This window comes from Sceloporus undulatus, unplaced genomic scaffold, assembly GCF_019175285.1.
Source record: "Sceloporus undulatus isolate JIND9_A2432 ecotype Alabama unplaced genomic scaffold, SceUnd_v1.1 scaffold_12, whole genome shotgun sequence".
Taxonomy (NCBI): Eukaryota; Metazoa; Chordata; class Lepidosauria; order Squamata; family Phrynosomatidae; genus Sceloporus; species Sceloporus undulatus.
Window position 1 is genome coordinate 6,161,055 of NW_024802934.1, and position 16,845 is coordinate 6,177,899.

General features: G+C 38.2%; 1 protein-coding gene across 1 annotated transcript in view; it reads right to left on the reverse strand.

The window, feature by feature from the left end:
* LOC121917216 (CD166 antigen-like) overlaps positions 1 to 16,845 on the reverse strand; it is a 188,300-nt gene that overhangs the window by 47,630 nt on the left and 123,825 nt on the right. Inside the window, exons 3-8 of the mRNA XM_042442972.1 lie at positions 13,718 to 13,937; positions 10,740 to 10,804; positions 7,500 to 7,587; positions 4,016 to 4,198; positions 1,339 to 1,466; positions 498 to 631 (exon numbers count right to left, since the gene is read on the reverse strand). Coding sequence (XP_042298906.1) covers positions 498 to 631; positions 1,339 to 1,466; positions 4,016 to 4,198; positions 7,500 to 7,587; positions 10,740 to 10,804; positions 13,718 to 13,937 — 818 coding nt within the window. The remainder of the gene's footprint in view (positions 1 to 497; positions 632 to 1,338; positions 1,467 to 4,015; positions 4,199 to 7,499; positions 7,588 to 10,739; positions 10,805 to 13,717; positions 13,938 to 16,845) is intronic.

The following is a 16,845-nucleotide window of genomic DNA, read 5'->3' on the forward strand; positions in this document are numbered from 1 at the left end:
CCCCCCTCTTTTCAAATCTTGCCAAGAAAACCTTGTGACAGATCTGCCTTAGGGTAATCATAAATCAGAAATGACTTTCAGGTACACAAGAATAACAAATTTTAACTATGGCAAATTTCTGAATTCCATAGTCAAAAAAATACATTATAATTCCTAAGTACCATAATATGCATGTTGTCCTTCATCTGTTTAGTAAATTACCAGATTTCTCAAAACCCAGGACAAAGCAATGAAAATATTTCAGTTGTATGTGAAAAGCAAATCCTTAACTTTGGAAGTGAAAAGGAAGCAAAGATATACAGATATTTAAATGTCCAGAATGACTCATACAGATAACCTTTTGAAAACCTGAGGCAGCACATATTCATTTGCTTTGGCCCTTACAGTGATATCCACATGCAATTTTGCCCAATGGCAAGGAACACACTAAGAAATCATGTCAGTGAAGAAAGAAAAAAATACACCTGGAAAAAAAAACACCAATAAAATAAAAATACTTACAATGTATTGTAATTATAGTGGAGTCCATCAAACTTTCATCAATCAGTGAACATCTGTATTCTCCTGTTGCATTTCTTCTTACATCTATTAATGCATACAAACTTGAACTTCTTATAGGTTCTGGTTCTCCCTTTTAAAGAAAATGGAAAACAGAAATTTAACTGCATAGGAAAAATGCCTTTCTTTCCATGTATTTTTGGTAATGGATATCCCTTTGTAAAATACTATTAGGGTATGGTGACCTCAGTTCTCAAATGATCAAAGGTTTAAATACAGTTGCATTTTAGTGAATTAAATTTTACTCTTGTGAGTAGTAAAATTATCAGTAAAATTATCAGGATTTTTGAGATAGTTTTGCTGACAGAATTTTAATATGTATGTACCTATGTATTTACTTGAACCATTTATTTGTCATCCTGCCGCCCTGATCTATTTGGAAGGGCGGGGTATAAATAAAATTTTATTATTATTATTATTATCCTTAGCTCTACTGAGGCCTCAGTGTGATGTATAACAAAGAAAAACATTTAAAACATTAAGTATGCAAACAAAAACATTAAATACAGACTCATATGTCATTTCAAAATAGTTCAACTCTCAGCTTGGCCATGAAAGTGACTTTGGGCAAGTCACACCCTTTCATCCTCAGGGGAAGGCAATAGCAAACCTTCTCTGAATAAAGCTTGCCAAGAAAACTCATGATAGGCTCACCTTAGGATCACCATAAGTGGAAACATCGTGAAAGCACACAACAACAACAACAACAAATACTACATTTCAATACCCTTCTTTCCCTTCCCCTGCCAGCACCACTTCTGTGAGGAAGGCAATACTTACAGGAATGTAAAACAAAAACTCCTGAGGTGGAGGATTACCATTTCCTGAACATTTCAGGGTAATGTTATCACCTTCTTTAATGCTATTCCTTTGTGAAAGCACTTGAATTTTAACCTTCTCTGTAGGATCTGTAAAGACACATGCATCAGTTAATAATCTCTCTCTATCCCAAATACATAGACTGTGAGAGGAAATCCTGTAAATATGTCAAAGGCAATGTACAGATGGCCTTCTGGAGCAATAACTATAATTACAAAATAGGTGCTATATAAAGCTGCTGTTGCAACTCTGCATCCAGCTCTCAGGGTTTTGCACTTAGGGACTGAACAGACAACCCATTTGAGCCCACTTGGGACAGGCTTGGAGGCATGGTATTTAGATGTGCCATGCCCCCAAGCAGGATAGAAGCCGGACTAATAATTACACACCAGCCGACTTCTCTCCCACTTGGGGGCATGGCGCTTAGATGCCACTCTCAGCTGGCTTTTGTGGAGGAAGATTTTGTGGAGGAAACGAGCCAGCTTTTGTGGAGGAAAATTTTGTGGAGGAGATCTTATCCACTCCTTTTTGGGGCAGAATATGGCTGGATTGGGCCAGGGATCTTTAAGCCGTCCCTTTTGGGCTGTCTGTCCCCCCTTAGTCATCCTGCCAGGTTTGATGCTGTTCATATTCTATCAACTATGCCAGATCCTCTGTTTTGAGAAGAAAGGACTAAATTCAGGTTTTCTGGTTCTCCTGAAAGAGGTGACTGGTGCTGTCAAAACTGATATTACTATTCTGTCTGGCAGTTGCACATAAGTACAACAGTACCATAGATAAAGGTGCCATGGCTCATAAAGATGCTGATTAAAAATACAAATAATTAAAAATACAATACTGGGCTACTCTTAACACTGAATCCTTTTTGAAAATACATCTACTTCTAACTTTCTGTTTATCAGGCTGATCATTGATTGAATTCTTTGCAGAGCTGTAAAGCAACGCTAAGAATACACCAATGCAAATAGGTCCTAGACTCTAAGAATGCCTCTTTGGAAATCAAACAAAAGATAAACACTGAATCAGTTAAAGCAGGAGTAGATGACATGGCTAAATCTGGTCCTCCTGGTGTTCATTTTTCCCAATTGGATTTCTGAAATAGCCACGTCCCTTCTTTATGACACCATAATTTGGTGCTTTCCTAGTTACTGCATGATTTTACTTTTCTGAATGACTCTTTTTAAGGCTTTGTTACTGACCAAAGACTTCTAAGGCTAAAATATGACAGTATTTTTCTTCTTAAACATTTGTCAGTGACTCTGCTTGCCACTGAAATGGATCTCCCTCTCTAAAACTGAACACAGCCCGTGAACCCAAAGAAGTTCCCCTTGATTTAAAGTGTGCTTTAAAAGATGCTCTTAATCACTACTAAAGGATTTGACACTAACACTGGAATTCTATGACATTTATTTATTTGGAGTACTACTTCACTGAAACCATAGGAATTTGATTTTGGGTAACATATTTACAGCACAATTCTATATACGCCCACTCAGATATATGTCCCTTTGAATGTAATCTGGCTTACTTCCAAGTAAGGGAAAGTAAAGATTGCAGCTTTATATCAAGCAAAATTCTGACTGGAATACAAAACACTGTCCATAGTTCTCTGAAACAATAGCCATTGCTCCAATGGGTTGTCTCATGAAGAACTGAGATCCTGCATCATGAGACATAACTATGATGACAGTGGCTCCTTCTTCAGATGATGCCACTCTTCCAAAACCAACTTTTTCAGCTTGGAGGCACCTCAGTGAAAGGGTTTTCAAGGCAACAGATCAGGGTGGAAAATGATATCTGTAACACTCCTAGAGGGCATAAAAAGGCAACTAGAAAAACTTCTCAGGGTATTGCTTCAAGTGCTTGCTTCAATGTACTCAATGACTGGAAGAGCACTGCAGACATCACATTCTAGTGCCTCAATCTGCAGTGCCTCAGAAATTCTTTGGCTAGAGCACTACTAAGGTGAAAAGATGGATGTTCTGGGGTCACATTTGGTCATCAGCCACCCTAAACACAAATCCCCAGTTATGAGATCATAAATCCAACTTATGATTTTGTTAACTAGTGCCAGTAAATAATTTTTTAGAAAAGCACCAGTAATTGGCATATGGACAGCCATAGCAATGTGTAAACCAACATAAAATTATTTATTTGACAGAATGTTTTATTTGAATGAGACAGCACAGCTGATATCTATTTAATTTTACAGATATATGTTTCATTATCTATAATGAAAAATATTCTTTTAAGTCATTTCTGTATATTTACTTCTACAGGTGGCAATAAATTTGGTGACTGTCACTTCTTCAGGAAAAGTTAAAGGGCAGGTGGCAATTTTCATGAATATTTTTTTTCTTTAAGAAATCCCAAGTAAGTTCCAGAACTGTGTAGCTTTGACAGGAAATATGGGGTTTTTTACCTATCGGTCGACACTGTTCATATAACAGCCATGTCCATGTATGTCCCTTTGTGATAAAACACATACAGTATCCTTTCCACCAATGTTTTTCATCCCTGACAGTTCCCAATCATTGTCTTGCTCATCTAAAATACCATGAAAACTCATGTTCTGGGGAGAGCCAGTCTTAAAAAGTGGAAGTCTTAATGTGGTAGAAATAGATATTTATAAACTTACAGTGAATGTCAAAGACTGCTGACTCTGATCGTATTGTTTCTTGTCCTGTTGGCGCAAAGTATGTCACTGTACAGGTGAACTGTGCATCAGTATCGTCCTTTGTTGGCTTATATTCTAGTGAAGATATTACAGTGTATAGTCCACTTGCTTGATCTATATTAGTTTGTTCGTGGATGACTACAGCTTTTGGAAGAAAAGACAAAATTGTCACTATCATGTGAAACTGCTCCATGTATATTCTTATGTAGCTTGTATTTACAAGTATATGAAATGAAATCCACATGGACATTAATGATAAAGTAGGGCCCGTTACAGACCACCGAGAAGTGGCAGTATGCTGCCACCGCCGGTTGCAGCGTCCAGGAACCGCAGCAGCCAAACAGCGTGGTTCCCGGATGCTGCAGAGAAGGAGCACGAAAATCACGCTCCTTCCTGGGCCCCAGAAGAGACGCTGCGAGGCGCTAGTCGCGCACTCACGGCGTCACTTCCGGGGCGCGACGTGCGGACGCAGAGCATCCGCTACGTCAAGATGGCGGTGGCCATGTGGAATGGCCGCTGCCATTTGTTACGGACTCAGTCCGTGTTAGGGTTAGGAGCGTCTGGAAGAGACATCCCTTTCTAACCCTAGTACGGACTGAGTATGTCCTAGGGTGCCCGTGTGTAACAGGCCTAAGTTATCACAGACCAGAGTCTAAGTTTTCCTAAGGAAGAAAGGAAAGGATGGAGGGAAAATACTTTTCTAGTCACTTAATTCTAAGTGCAAAAGGATCTTTTGGCATCTTTGAGACTAACTGTGCAAAAGAAGGGGTAGCATAAGCTTTTGTAGGCTTGGGGTGCACCTACACTGTAGAAATAATGCAGTATGACACTATTTTAATTGCCATGGCTCCATTCTACCGCCTTTGTGAGGCACCAAAATGCTTTGTCAGAGAAGGCGAAAGACTTTGTAAAACTACAAATCCCAAGATTCCATAGGATGGAGCTATGGTACTTAAAGTGGTGTAAAACTGCATAATTTCCACAGTGTAAATGGCTCCTTAGTCTATCTTCTCAAATGCATGGCTGTAGACCAAGTAGAAGAAGTACACCCAGTTGTGCCACTAGGGTTAGTGTCATCCACCTCCCCCCCTCAACTGATCACACTACACAGAATCCTTACTCATTTTTGTACTGATGTTACTCATAAATTGTAATATCAGTGAATGTAATGGCAATAGTTATGACATTAACAACTAGGAAAATTAAAATTATATCATTTAATTACAACATCATATGCACAACCTAAATGTATTTACCTGTACATAGTTTTATGTGGTAAAAGTGACAATTTGTGATGTTCTCAAAGAAAATTTAAAAAGAATTTAAAAATCATTTTTTTTTTAAAATAAAAAATAATTTTAAAAAAGGATCTCCTCTTTCCCCTCCCACTGAGCATCTCTTCAGTGTTTTAAAGGAACCCAGGTGAATGCCACAACACATTTCTATAAAAAGGCAGATGTCTGAGGAGCAGTTGGTGTCACCCCCCATGGGGTGTCACCTGGTGTGGCTGACAAGTCCTGCACGCAACTAGTAATGTCCTTGAGTAGGCCAAGTCTATGAAAACTCATGCTGCAACTTCTTTCGCACAACTTATTTCGCACACTTAGGGGCTCTACAAGCCACCCCTTTTCATGCCCTATCGGGGCCATGGCACCTTCACGCCATGGCCCCAATCCTATATGGCACCCCTTTGGTGCTGCATCATTTGACGCAGTGTACCATCTGATGAAGTGTGCGGAGTTGGGAGTGCGTCAGCAGGACGCTGTGCTCCAACTCTGTCCCCAGGCTGGTCTTTCAGGTTTGTAAAGGCCCTTAATCTCAAAAGTGCTACAAGATCACTTTGCATACTGACAGTCCATACTAACATGGCTTTGTCTCGGAATTCTAAATGTTTAGGGTGTATCAAGGGTTATATATTGTTGAGAGTAAAAGCATCATAGTGAGAATAAAAGAATCACAGTGAGAAAGTGTCTGCATTCAAAGTTAATGCTAAATCAAACCATGGTTTGTTGACCAAGTCAGAATCAGTCTTGCAAACAAATGAAAGGTCTTGATTTGTTTCTCATCTGGCTATTCTGCCAGTGTACAAATGGTTCACATTCTTGTTGTTTTGGATAGAGATCAGTGAGGTAATCATTTTGTAACAACTTTTCAAAACTCAAATATTATTTCATAAGCATGATAGAACAGAGGAATAAAAAAGGGAGCGAGATGTGGGGATAAGTGAAGTTGATAAATTTTCCCATCCAGTGAGAAGGAGATGAGTGCTTCCTTAAAAATTTGCTTTGAATCCTTGTGAAATCAACTATGTTTGTGGGGCTGAATCAGGGTTGCCAACCAGTCACTTTTTTTCTGAGAAACTGTCTATCTATAAGGCAGACAGGTGCAACACAGTCCCTGCTGTGCTGGGAATAGCTGTACCTACTACATTTTATGAAACAGGTCGATACAAATTCACAGCTTTCTTTTTTATCAACATGAAGGAAGGAACTTGACATCTCTATTTTTGAATTGTAAAGTTTGTGTTTTGCTTATGTTCTCATGGCAGGGGGCTGGAAGTGTATGTGTGTTTGTGAACATTTTTGTTTTTGTAATTTTTTTTGTTGGGGATAGAGCTTTCCCTTTTTGTGGATTTTTGTGTGATTTATTTTGGGATCTGTGCTTCTCATTTCTGTATATTATACTTATATCTTTATGGTTTTGGTGTTACTGTATTTGCTTTTGAGGGCAGTAGCTTGGCACCTCTGCCTTTCTGTTCATAAAATTGTCAGTCATGGAAAAAAATTATGAAAACAGGATGAGTAGCCTGGCAAAGAGCAAATGAAACAAGGAAATTTGATAAGAAATGTGGGACTGAGCATATGAGAACAGTTTAGCTTGAAGAATTATCATTTTTGGCTTCTCTAATCTTTCTCCTTTCTAGATTGGTAAAAAACTAGGGCAGGGCAGAGAAATAAATAAGGAATAAACCAGGATTCCAGTTCAGACACAGCAAAATGTGACTAAAGTAAGCCAGGTGCAACTACATATTTTTCTTCAAACTGGAGTTTCTTGCCCCCAAACCCATTTTGATTTGTTGCCAGGAATGCATTTAGACATCCAAGCAAACCACAGTTTGGCGAAACACATTATGATGTTGCATTATGTTTAAATGTGCTGCAATTATATCTCTTAAAATGACTATATGTGCTACAATTATATCTCTCAGAATGAATACATTAAAAAGTAATCTTTTCAGAATCTTTTGCTTAAAGATGCTAGAGGAATGAGACCCACAAATCACCACAAATAACAGGTAAACATTTTTTACAATAATAATTGCAGAACTGTTGGTAATGTTTAAGGTAATATAAACAATTACCGCATATTAGCTGACAGTGATTTTTCAAGATACAGTACTCTAAAAGAGATACCAGCAAAATGATCACACAATTATAAAACTTACTTCCTTCAACGGGCTGCAAAACAATTTCATTCTTGAACCATGTTAGGTTTCCCTCTGGATAACCATCTTTTGCAATACATTGTCCGAGCTACAAATACAAAGACATAATTAGGTTTGAAGTTCAGATTATGAGAAAGTTGTCTGCATTTTTAAAATTACTGGACCCAACACTTTCTACACTCTTTAGTCCCCTGGAAGAAATTGAAATAACTACTGAAAAAATATGCTTGCTGTGGTCTTCATCAATAGCGTCCAACAAAACATTTCTAGTAACACAGCAAAATTTAGCTTTAAACATTTTTAGATTAACACAGAATTTAAAGATACAGCTATGTTAGTCTGCAGAATCAGTATGTACAGTGGTCTTGTAGCACCTTTGAGACTAACTGAAAGAAAGATGTTGACCGCATGAGCTTTCGTAGACTTAAGTCTACTTCCTTAGATGCATTTAGAATCTAAAAGTAGACTAAATCCATCTGAGGAAGTAGATTTCCTCATATCCCTCAATTTCCCTAAGTAAAAAGAACTTCTGCTTGAGACTTTAGAACTGTGACCAATCATAGATAAATTGGAGCTTCTCATAGCTTCTTCATTTTTTTTTCAGACTGCTGGATATAATAGATGTAGCAGGTGCCATTAGGTATGTTCCTGGAAGGAGAACCTCAGATAAATCAATGTTTTTTTATTACATATTTCTTGCTTAGATGAGGCATGGGGATTACCCAAGCCTCCAAATATTGTTTGATTCTAAATTCCACATTTTCTCACCCCTGTGTGCTAGGATATGTAATCCAGCAACATTTGCAGGGCTACATAATCCCCACTTTGCTCTATCTTTGTTATTTATTTTATTTCTGTTATAACTATTATTACTTATTTGATTCTCAAGTTCTCATTCTTCACAAATGCCCAGGGTATCTAATAACATACATAAAATTACATGTTTATAATTTCAGTACAAAGATTTCAGATTACAACTGTTAAAATGCAATACAATGAGCAGCAAAAAACAAATAATCACATCCTAAAAGCTAAAAAAAGTGAGAAGGGTGAAACCATTGTGGAAAAAAAGTCAAATCACTTCTGGATGCAAGTTCCAACGAGGGTGGCACAATGAGACCTGACAGCCGATTCTTAACTTGACATTTCAACACACTTACCATATATGCCTTTTCTACCACCTGTATGCCGATGACACCCAGCTGTATCTTTCCGCCTCTGACCTTTCTCCAAGGCTTGAACAGCAAGTTTTGTCTTGTCTCACAGCTGTCTCGCAGTGGATGTGCCATCGGTGTTTGAAGCTCAACATGTCCAAGACGGAGCTTCTTGTCTTTCCTCCTAAGCCCAACCTTCAACACTCCTTTTCTGTCTCTGTGGACAACATTTCCATTCAACCAGTCCAGCAAGCCCGCAGTCTAGGTTTTATCTTTGACTCTTCTCTGTCGTGTATCCCTCAGATCCAGACCACAGCCAAGGCTTGTAGATTCTTCTTGTACAATATTGCCAAAATCCGACCATATCTCTCCGCCTCTACTGCCAAGATCCTGATCCATGCCCTAGTGATCTCACAACGATTACTGTAACGTCCTCCTGGCTGGGCTTCCTCTTTCTCACCTCCGTCCTTCAATCTCTCTTCAGCATTCAGCTGCACGCATTATCACTTCCATCCACCGCTCTGACCACATCTCTCCTGTGTTGGCATCCCTTCACTGGCTCCCCCTCCCTTTCCGCATTCAGTATAAGCTCCTGCTGTCGACATTTAAAGCACTCCATGGACTGGCCCTTCCTTACTTATCAGACCTTCTTTCTCCTCACCTTCCCACTCGGGCCCTCTGTTCTGGTAGTCAAGGTCTGCTGTCCCAGCCCAGGATTTCCTCTGCCCCATTCCGGATTTGCCCCTTTTCACTTGCTGCCCCCCACTCCTGGAACCTTCTTCCCCCACAAGCAAGAGCCATCACTTCTTTAACCAGCTTCAAAACTGAGTTGAAAACCATCCTGTTCAGAGTAGCCTTCCCAGGCATTGCATAATTGTCGCTTGCTATTTGGTGTTCTTTTGTTGTCTGTTTATCAAACCATTTCATGTATTGCTATGTACTGAATATGCATTATCCTACTTGAGAGTATGTATTTTCCCTGGAAAATGATTAACCATCCATTATGAAGCCAAGCCCTCCCTCCAGTCCATCTGCCTTGGTCCAGGCCTTGGAGGTAGAGAAGAACTGCTGGACCTCTTACCCTTTCCCTCCATCACTCCCTTCTCCTTCTGTGCCATGTCTTTTTAGATTGTAAGCCCGAGGGCAGGGAACCATCTAACTAAAAAGATTGTATGTACAGCGCTGTGTAAATTTACAGCGCTTCATAAATAAAGGTTAATAATAATAATAATAATAATAATAATAATAATAATAATAATAATATACTAGTGTACAAATTGACCTCATGTATAAGTCAAGGAAAGGTTTTAGGGCCAAAATCATAGATTTTGATATGGCCAATGGATAAGTTGAGGGTAGAATTTAGGAGACACAAGATTTTAAGATCAGGTTGGAAGTGGAGGGAAAAATGAGAAGCTTGGTCATCAAGAAGAAATAAAAGGAGGAGGAGGAGGAGGAGAAGCAAAGGTTTTAAGATTGGGTTAAAGTGGAGGGAGAATGGAAAGATGAGAGGAGGAGGAGGCGGTGGCAAAGTTTGGAGATCAGGTTAGAGTGGAGCGAAAATGGTGAAATGCAAGGAGGAGGAAGAGAAAAAAGAGACTGAATTAAAGTGGAAGATAAATGGGGAAATGCAAAGAGGAGGAGGAAGAAGAGGAAGGTTTGGAGATCGGGTTAAAGTGGATGGAAAATAGGAAAATGCAAGAAGAAAGAAAGATGTAAAGATCGGATTGATAAGGGACTCACCATACATACACACAGACTGACACTCGTGCCTCGCAGCTCTTTCAGAAATCACTGCCAAGGCATGGAGAGTGGGGCATCAGGGCTGCTTTTTAAAGGGCCTTTGTGAGCAATATTACTGTTTGTTTTGTTGATCCAGTTGATCGCAACCCATGGCAACTGTGCTGACACATATATAAGTCGACCAAAGATTTTATGGTCAATTTTCAGGCATTTATTTCTTGATTTGTAGTCGAGTACATATGGTAAATCACACTGAATTTATGCATAGAATAGTGAAAATAAGCAGGTTAATATATGTTGGAAGGAATAAACAATATATTTAACAGAAATGAGGCTCACTTACCATTTTTAACTGTTCGGTCTCTAGATACTCTGCTTGACTTATAATTTCAGGCCGTGATGGCTGTTCTGTATTTTTTTTTAAAGAAACAGACAAAAATATCAGTAATGAAATGTAAAGGTTCGCATGATGTTACAATTTTGCAACGAAATTATTATCTAAGTGAATCTTTACAACTGTACTAAAGCAGGAGTATTTCAAACATGAGATTTATTTCTTATAATGGTCATATGGGAAAATAGTACAAAAATCCAATGTCCATTCTAATGAATTTTATTGGAATATATAGAAAAGTGCCCACATGAAGGATTGTATAAATGTAGACGTCTGTTGTTCAATGGCAAAGGGACTGTGTAATATATAAAGTTACATTGTGTAATGTATAAAGTTACAATGATCATGGCTGGTTGAATTAATTTTAAAAAATCATAGCCCCCTCAGATCCTCATAAGGAATAGTAATAGTACTGATCTGATAAAGCAAAACTTGATATCACAAAGGCCTTTCATCTGCAAACAGCCAGCTGTGTTGGCTCAGTCTTTGCTTATATATTTTCATCACATTTTACTCCATTCTAATAACTTTAATTAATGATATATTACAAAACCATTAACAGAAACATAACTAGGCCTCCAACCCAATTAAACTGCCATCTGATCTTAATTAATTAATTACATATGCAGAAAAAACCAAGTATGTCATGAAAATGATGCTTCTTCATTTTTAGGGTTAGCTTTCAAAGACAAAACAGGTGGATTAACAATGTGGTTTTGAAGGAGAGTTAGAAACTGAAGACCCCTTCAACTTCAGAACCAAAATGGTTTTAGAATATTAAACAATAAAAGTATACTGAAACCAAAAGCTCATGGTCTGCTTTTTCGCATTCTACCAGAATCAGCATTCTTCCTCCTGCAGCTATCATATTATGAACCTTAAAAACTTACTCCACAGGGTTCTCTAAACTGATCTTTGACTATGGAGATTATCACACAGGAGGAAAGCATCTTTCTCCCATGCTTAATTCATGTTATTAGTATGATCGGGGGGGGGGGGGGAAGATTATCATACGCTCACTTTGTTATCCTGTTCTTCTACCATCTGTAAACAGTAATGGGCCCATCATTGGGTACTAACAGGATAAGCATGCTTTCCTCTCCTGTGTGATAATCTCCATTTTGGGGGAGTGTGGTATGATAGGGAAGAAAATAAAATTCTGAACCCACTGATGCTGGATATAAAATACACTGCTAGATTTTGGCCTGTGTTTACTAACTTGGGCTGTAATCAGTGATGATACTCAAGTGCTCAGTAAAAGCTATTTCATTTATTATATGTTTTATGGCTCTAAGTCATTCCATTCTTGGTCAGACTAAAACTTTACAGCACCCCCTTGTATGTAAATAACACCATAACAATTAGATTTCTTCTGCTAGCTTCCCCCCAAGTGTCTTCAATGTTTGCCAAAGCTTCTTTCCTGACAATCAGGACTGAAAGATGGTAGTTTTCTATACATTTCTAAATTCACAACAGCAATATTCTTGGCTGAAGAGCAGGATATAAATAAATATTATTATTATATTCAAGCATTTGTGTGAACATGTGAGGACTTAAAGTGTATTTACATGGGGCAGACTGCACCTTACTGTAATTAGGTCCAGCTGAATACCCTCAAAAATCCTTGTCAGATATTCACACTCCTGTATTGATCTAATGAATAAGTTCAAATCAGGGGGGGGGGCGTTTAAGAAGACTAAAAAAAAATCAACTCATTTGAAATGTGGTACTAAAAAGAAAAACCAATGGGTCCTAGAGCAAATCAAGCCTGAACACTCCCTAGAAAACAATATGACTAAACTGAGACTATCATACTTCATAAGAAGATATGACTTACTAGGAAAGACATTAATGCCTGCTATGGCAGAAGGCAGCAGAAAAAGAAAAAGACCACATTCTAGAAGGATGGACTCAAGGAAACTACAGCCCTGAGTCTTCAAGACCTGATCAGGGATGCTGATTATAGGGTGACTTGGAGGTCTCTCATTTATGGGGTAGCCTTAAGTCGAAGTTGACCTGACAGCAGCTAACAACAACAAATGGGATACAAATACAAATGTCAAGTAATCTTGAGAACAATAAAGTGGTGCTCAGAAATTGTGTGCATACTTCTAATTCTGTGCATATCTGAGAAGAAGTATTTGAACTCTCTATTGGTGTTTTATGTGACCATTTAATGGGAAAATCCCTTTTATTGTGCCTGTTGATACTGAATTACCGAATGAAACCTTCGTCACCTTATAACTCGTTTGGTGATGTTTCTATCTGCACAGGTCAGTATAGGTGTTTATAAATGTACTGCACTTTCCTCCTTGGCTTCTATCTCCACAGTAAATGCTATGGCTCCCCTGAAGTACACACGCATATATGCTATACAACCAGCCCTCCCTATCAGCGGGCCAGCTGGCCACTGTTTGGTATGTCCACAGCTATCCCCATCCCATACAAGTCAGTGGTGGTGCATCCATATAGCCATGCCGATATGGACACCTGCACATTGCAAATACATGGACTTGAGACCTCGTGATATTTCATATCCATGTGGGATATGAACCAGACCCTCTCTAATATAGAGGGTGGACTATAATTGCATTTCAGAAGTGATAGAACAATGCCATTTGTTTCACAGAACATATACTTAATATCTTACCATTTCTTCCTGTAATGCCTTTCTATATTAATATAGTAAGTGTAACAGAGAAATCATGCCTTTACATGCTTGGAGTAGACTACTGCCATTCACTTTTGGACATACACAATGGCAACTCTGGTTATATTTATGCTCCACATAAAATTAGGCTTTGCATTTACAACTAAATTTGATGCTTTCACTATCATTACCTGGGAACTCTTTTAGTAAATCTCTGAAGTGAAGAGCTACACATGAGTGATCATTGTTAGTATCTGTTATGTTAATTGGTACTTACTGAACACCTTGACGATTGTAGCCTGTTCAAAGACATTGTCCTCTGTTACAAGCATACATACAAATTTCTTCTCATCACCAATTCTTGCATTATTAATTGAAAGGGTGTAATTTTCAGAGAGACTTAATCGGTCTTTGTATTCTGGTACATCATCATATTGTATATTTTTTTTGGTAGCAGATCTGAAGGCAATAAACACTGAAGGCTTGTTTGCAATTTCCTAGAATTATATGGGGGGGGGGGGGAGAGGAAAGGAAAGGTTTTTTAAAAAAAGAAAAGAAAATATATATAAAGGTCTATCATTAGTTTTTTTGTCCATCTACTGATAATATTTTCTTCAGAATTATACAAAATAGTGACCTAATTAAATTAAACAGAATTTTCAAGAGATTGTTGCACTTACTGTTTAATCAAATACAATATAGTTATAGATAACCATTGTAACTGGCTTTTACAATACTATTTTGCATACTGATATTTCAGACTAATACAGCTATGCCTATGAATTTTACATTTTAAAGGAATGATTTGGTGTTTGGAGTTCTTCTGGGGCACTAATGCTGTGGGCCTTCAAGTCATTCCTGACTTATGGTGCCCTAAGATAATCATATCAATGGAGTTTTCTTCAGCAATATTTGTTCAGAATGGGTTTCCCACTGACTTCTTCTGAAGTTGTGCAAGTATGACTTGCCCTAGCTCACCCAGTAGATGTCCAAGTGGGACATTAAATTAGTATAAAAATCATTGCACAACTGGTGGTACTTTCTTAGGGTAGTCAACATTTCTGCAAGCACACACCTCTAGCTCATTGTTGACTTGGTGGATGGGAAGTCAATTGACTACTATGGCTCATGCCTATGACATCCATTGCACAATTGATTGTGCAGTCCATGGGGAGGTATTTCTTATTCTTGTCAGTCAAAACAAGAATGGAAGCTCAACATTTTTAGTGAAAAGATTAAGAATAAGGAGAATACAGTATTATGCACAAAGAGCTTGTCCAATGTTTTGCACCAATAAGGAATTTATCCAGATTGGAGAGGTTTATCACTTTCCCCCACTAGATTGAAGACAGTTCTTTGAATCAAACCCATTAAGTTGTTTGCTTGGAAATTTCACTATTAAAACATCATTAAGGATACAAGCAATTATAATGATCTGCTGCCCTGTTCCAAATTTGCTTTACTTCCTTATTGAGAAAGTAACAGAAATCTTTGTGACAACGGGACTATTCTTTATTATTTCTTTGAAGATGCCAGCCACAGATGCTGGCGAAACATCAGGAAGAAACTCTTCTAGAACATGGCCACCATATCCCGAAAAACCCACAAAAAACTATGTTCCTTGTTATGTTTCCAGATGAGCTGTAGCATATTTTATATGTGCTTTTACAATAACCTATTACATCAGAGGCTAGCTTTTCTAAATTTAATTCATAGAATATTTAACATTCAGTAAAGGTTTTTAGATCATGATAATGTATAAATAAGCACAGTTATCTATATTAGCATATAGAAGCAAAAACAACAGAAACCTTCTGGCAGTTAGACTAACAAATTTATTATGCCACCAGCCTTTGTGAATTACCTTAGCTCAAACTGTATGAACTGTTGTGTTCAGACAGAATCTCATAGGTTCAGACACACTGCTGCAATCTTGTTTCCACTTGTCCTCTCAGTGCTTCAGTGCTGCAATTCAGTTCCACAACAAACTCAGGAGGATCAGCAGCTACTGATATGACCTGAAAGTCCTGCTCCTTTCACCTTCTTTGCCACACAGCTGAAGAATATTCAGAGAAATCCAACATCCACAAGCAGAGATGCCTTTTTTGGGTCAACTCCAAAGCATAAAATACATTATGCATTTTCCCCCAAGTTTTACTGGCTTCTTCTTCTTCATCATCATCATTATTATTAACCTTTATTTATAAAGCGCTGTAAATTTACACAGCGCTGTACATACAGTCTTTTTAATTAGACGGTTCCCTGCCCTCAGGCTTACAATCTAAAAAGACATGACACAAAAGGAGAAGGGAGTAGTGGTGGGGAAGGAGATGAGGTCCAGCAGTTCCTCTCTACCTCCAAGGCCTGGACCAAGGCAGATGGACTGGAAGGAGGGCTTGGCTTCATAATGGATGGCTAATCTTCATCCAGGGAGGCAAGCGACAATTATGCAAGGCCTGGGAACGCTTAATTTAACATCAGGCAAAGATGTTTAAAAACGTACAGGAGAAAAATGGTGACAATGTTAGGCCTACATTCAGTCTGAGATGTTGTCAGTTAAGATAATACAGAGGGATTTCAATAAAGGCAGAGGTTACTCTTATTATTGGCCATGTGAGGACTAGAGACAAAGAGCAATAAAAGACAGCTCTTATTAGCAACAAAAAATTAATTTCCATTGACATCCAGATGTCCCTGTCCTATGTGAAGCTAACAGCTCCTTTTCTTGGGTCATGAATACTGACAGAATATAGGCCTGTGACTCTAACATTGTCACATTTTTCTCTAGTGTGGTTTTTAAAAATCTTTGCTTGATGAAGAAGCCAGTGACACTTCAAAAGCTTGCAAAATGTAAGCTATTGCTGCTTGTAGATTTTGGACTTTACCACACTGCTGTCATGCAAGGAACTCTGGAGAGGAGCCAGACCTAGGACAGGGGTTTCGTGTGCTATGCACAAATCCCAGATGCGAACCTCTTTTAGCAGTAAGAAGCTTTTATGAGCATTTCTAGATCCCCAAACATGCAGCAGATGCCACATAAGAACAAACTACTGGGTCAGTTCATAGAAAAAGATGGTTCCCCAAATTTGAAAGTCATAAAACCAGATTTTCAAGTTCCATGTAAGTGCTTTTGGCCACACCACTTTTTTGAGGGATGTAAAATCTAGGATCTTTCATAAGATATCTTATAGTCATATAGCCTTATAAATTTATGATTTACTATAAAACAAAGAAAAAAAATAAACCAATTAAATCAAATAAAGAATTAAAATGACTATTAATAGGTAATTTGTATCAAAAGATACACTAATGGCTTTAAAGAGGATGAGACAAACTAATAGAGAATGCAATCAATGTTAGAAATTTGGGGATAAGAGGAAAATTCCACTGGGAGCATTTTTATTT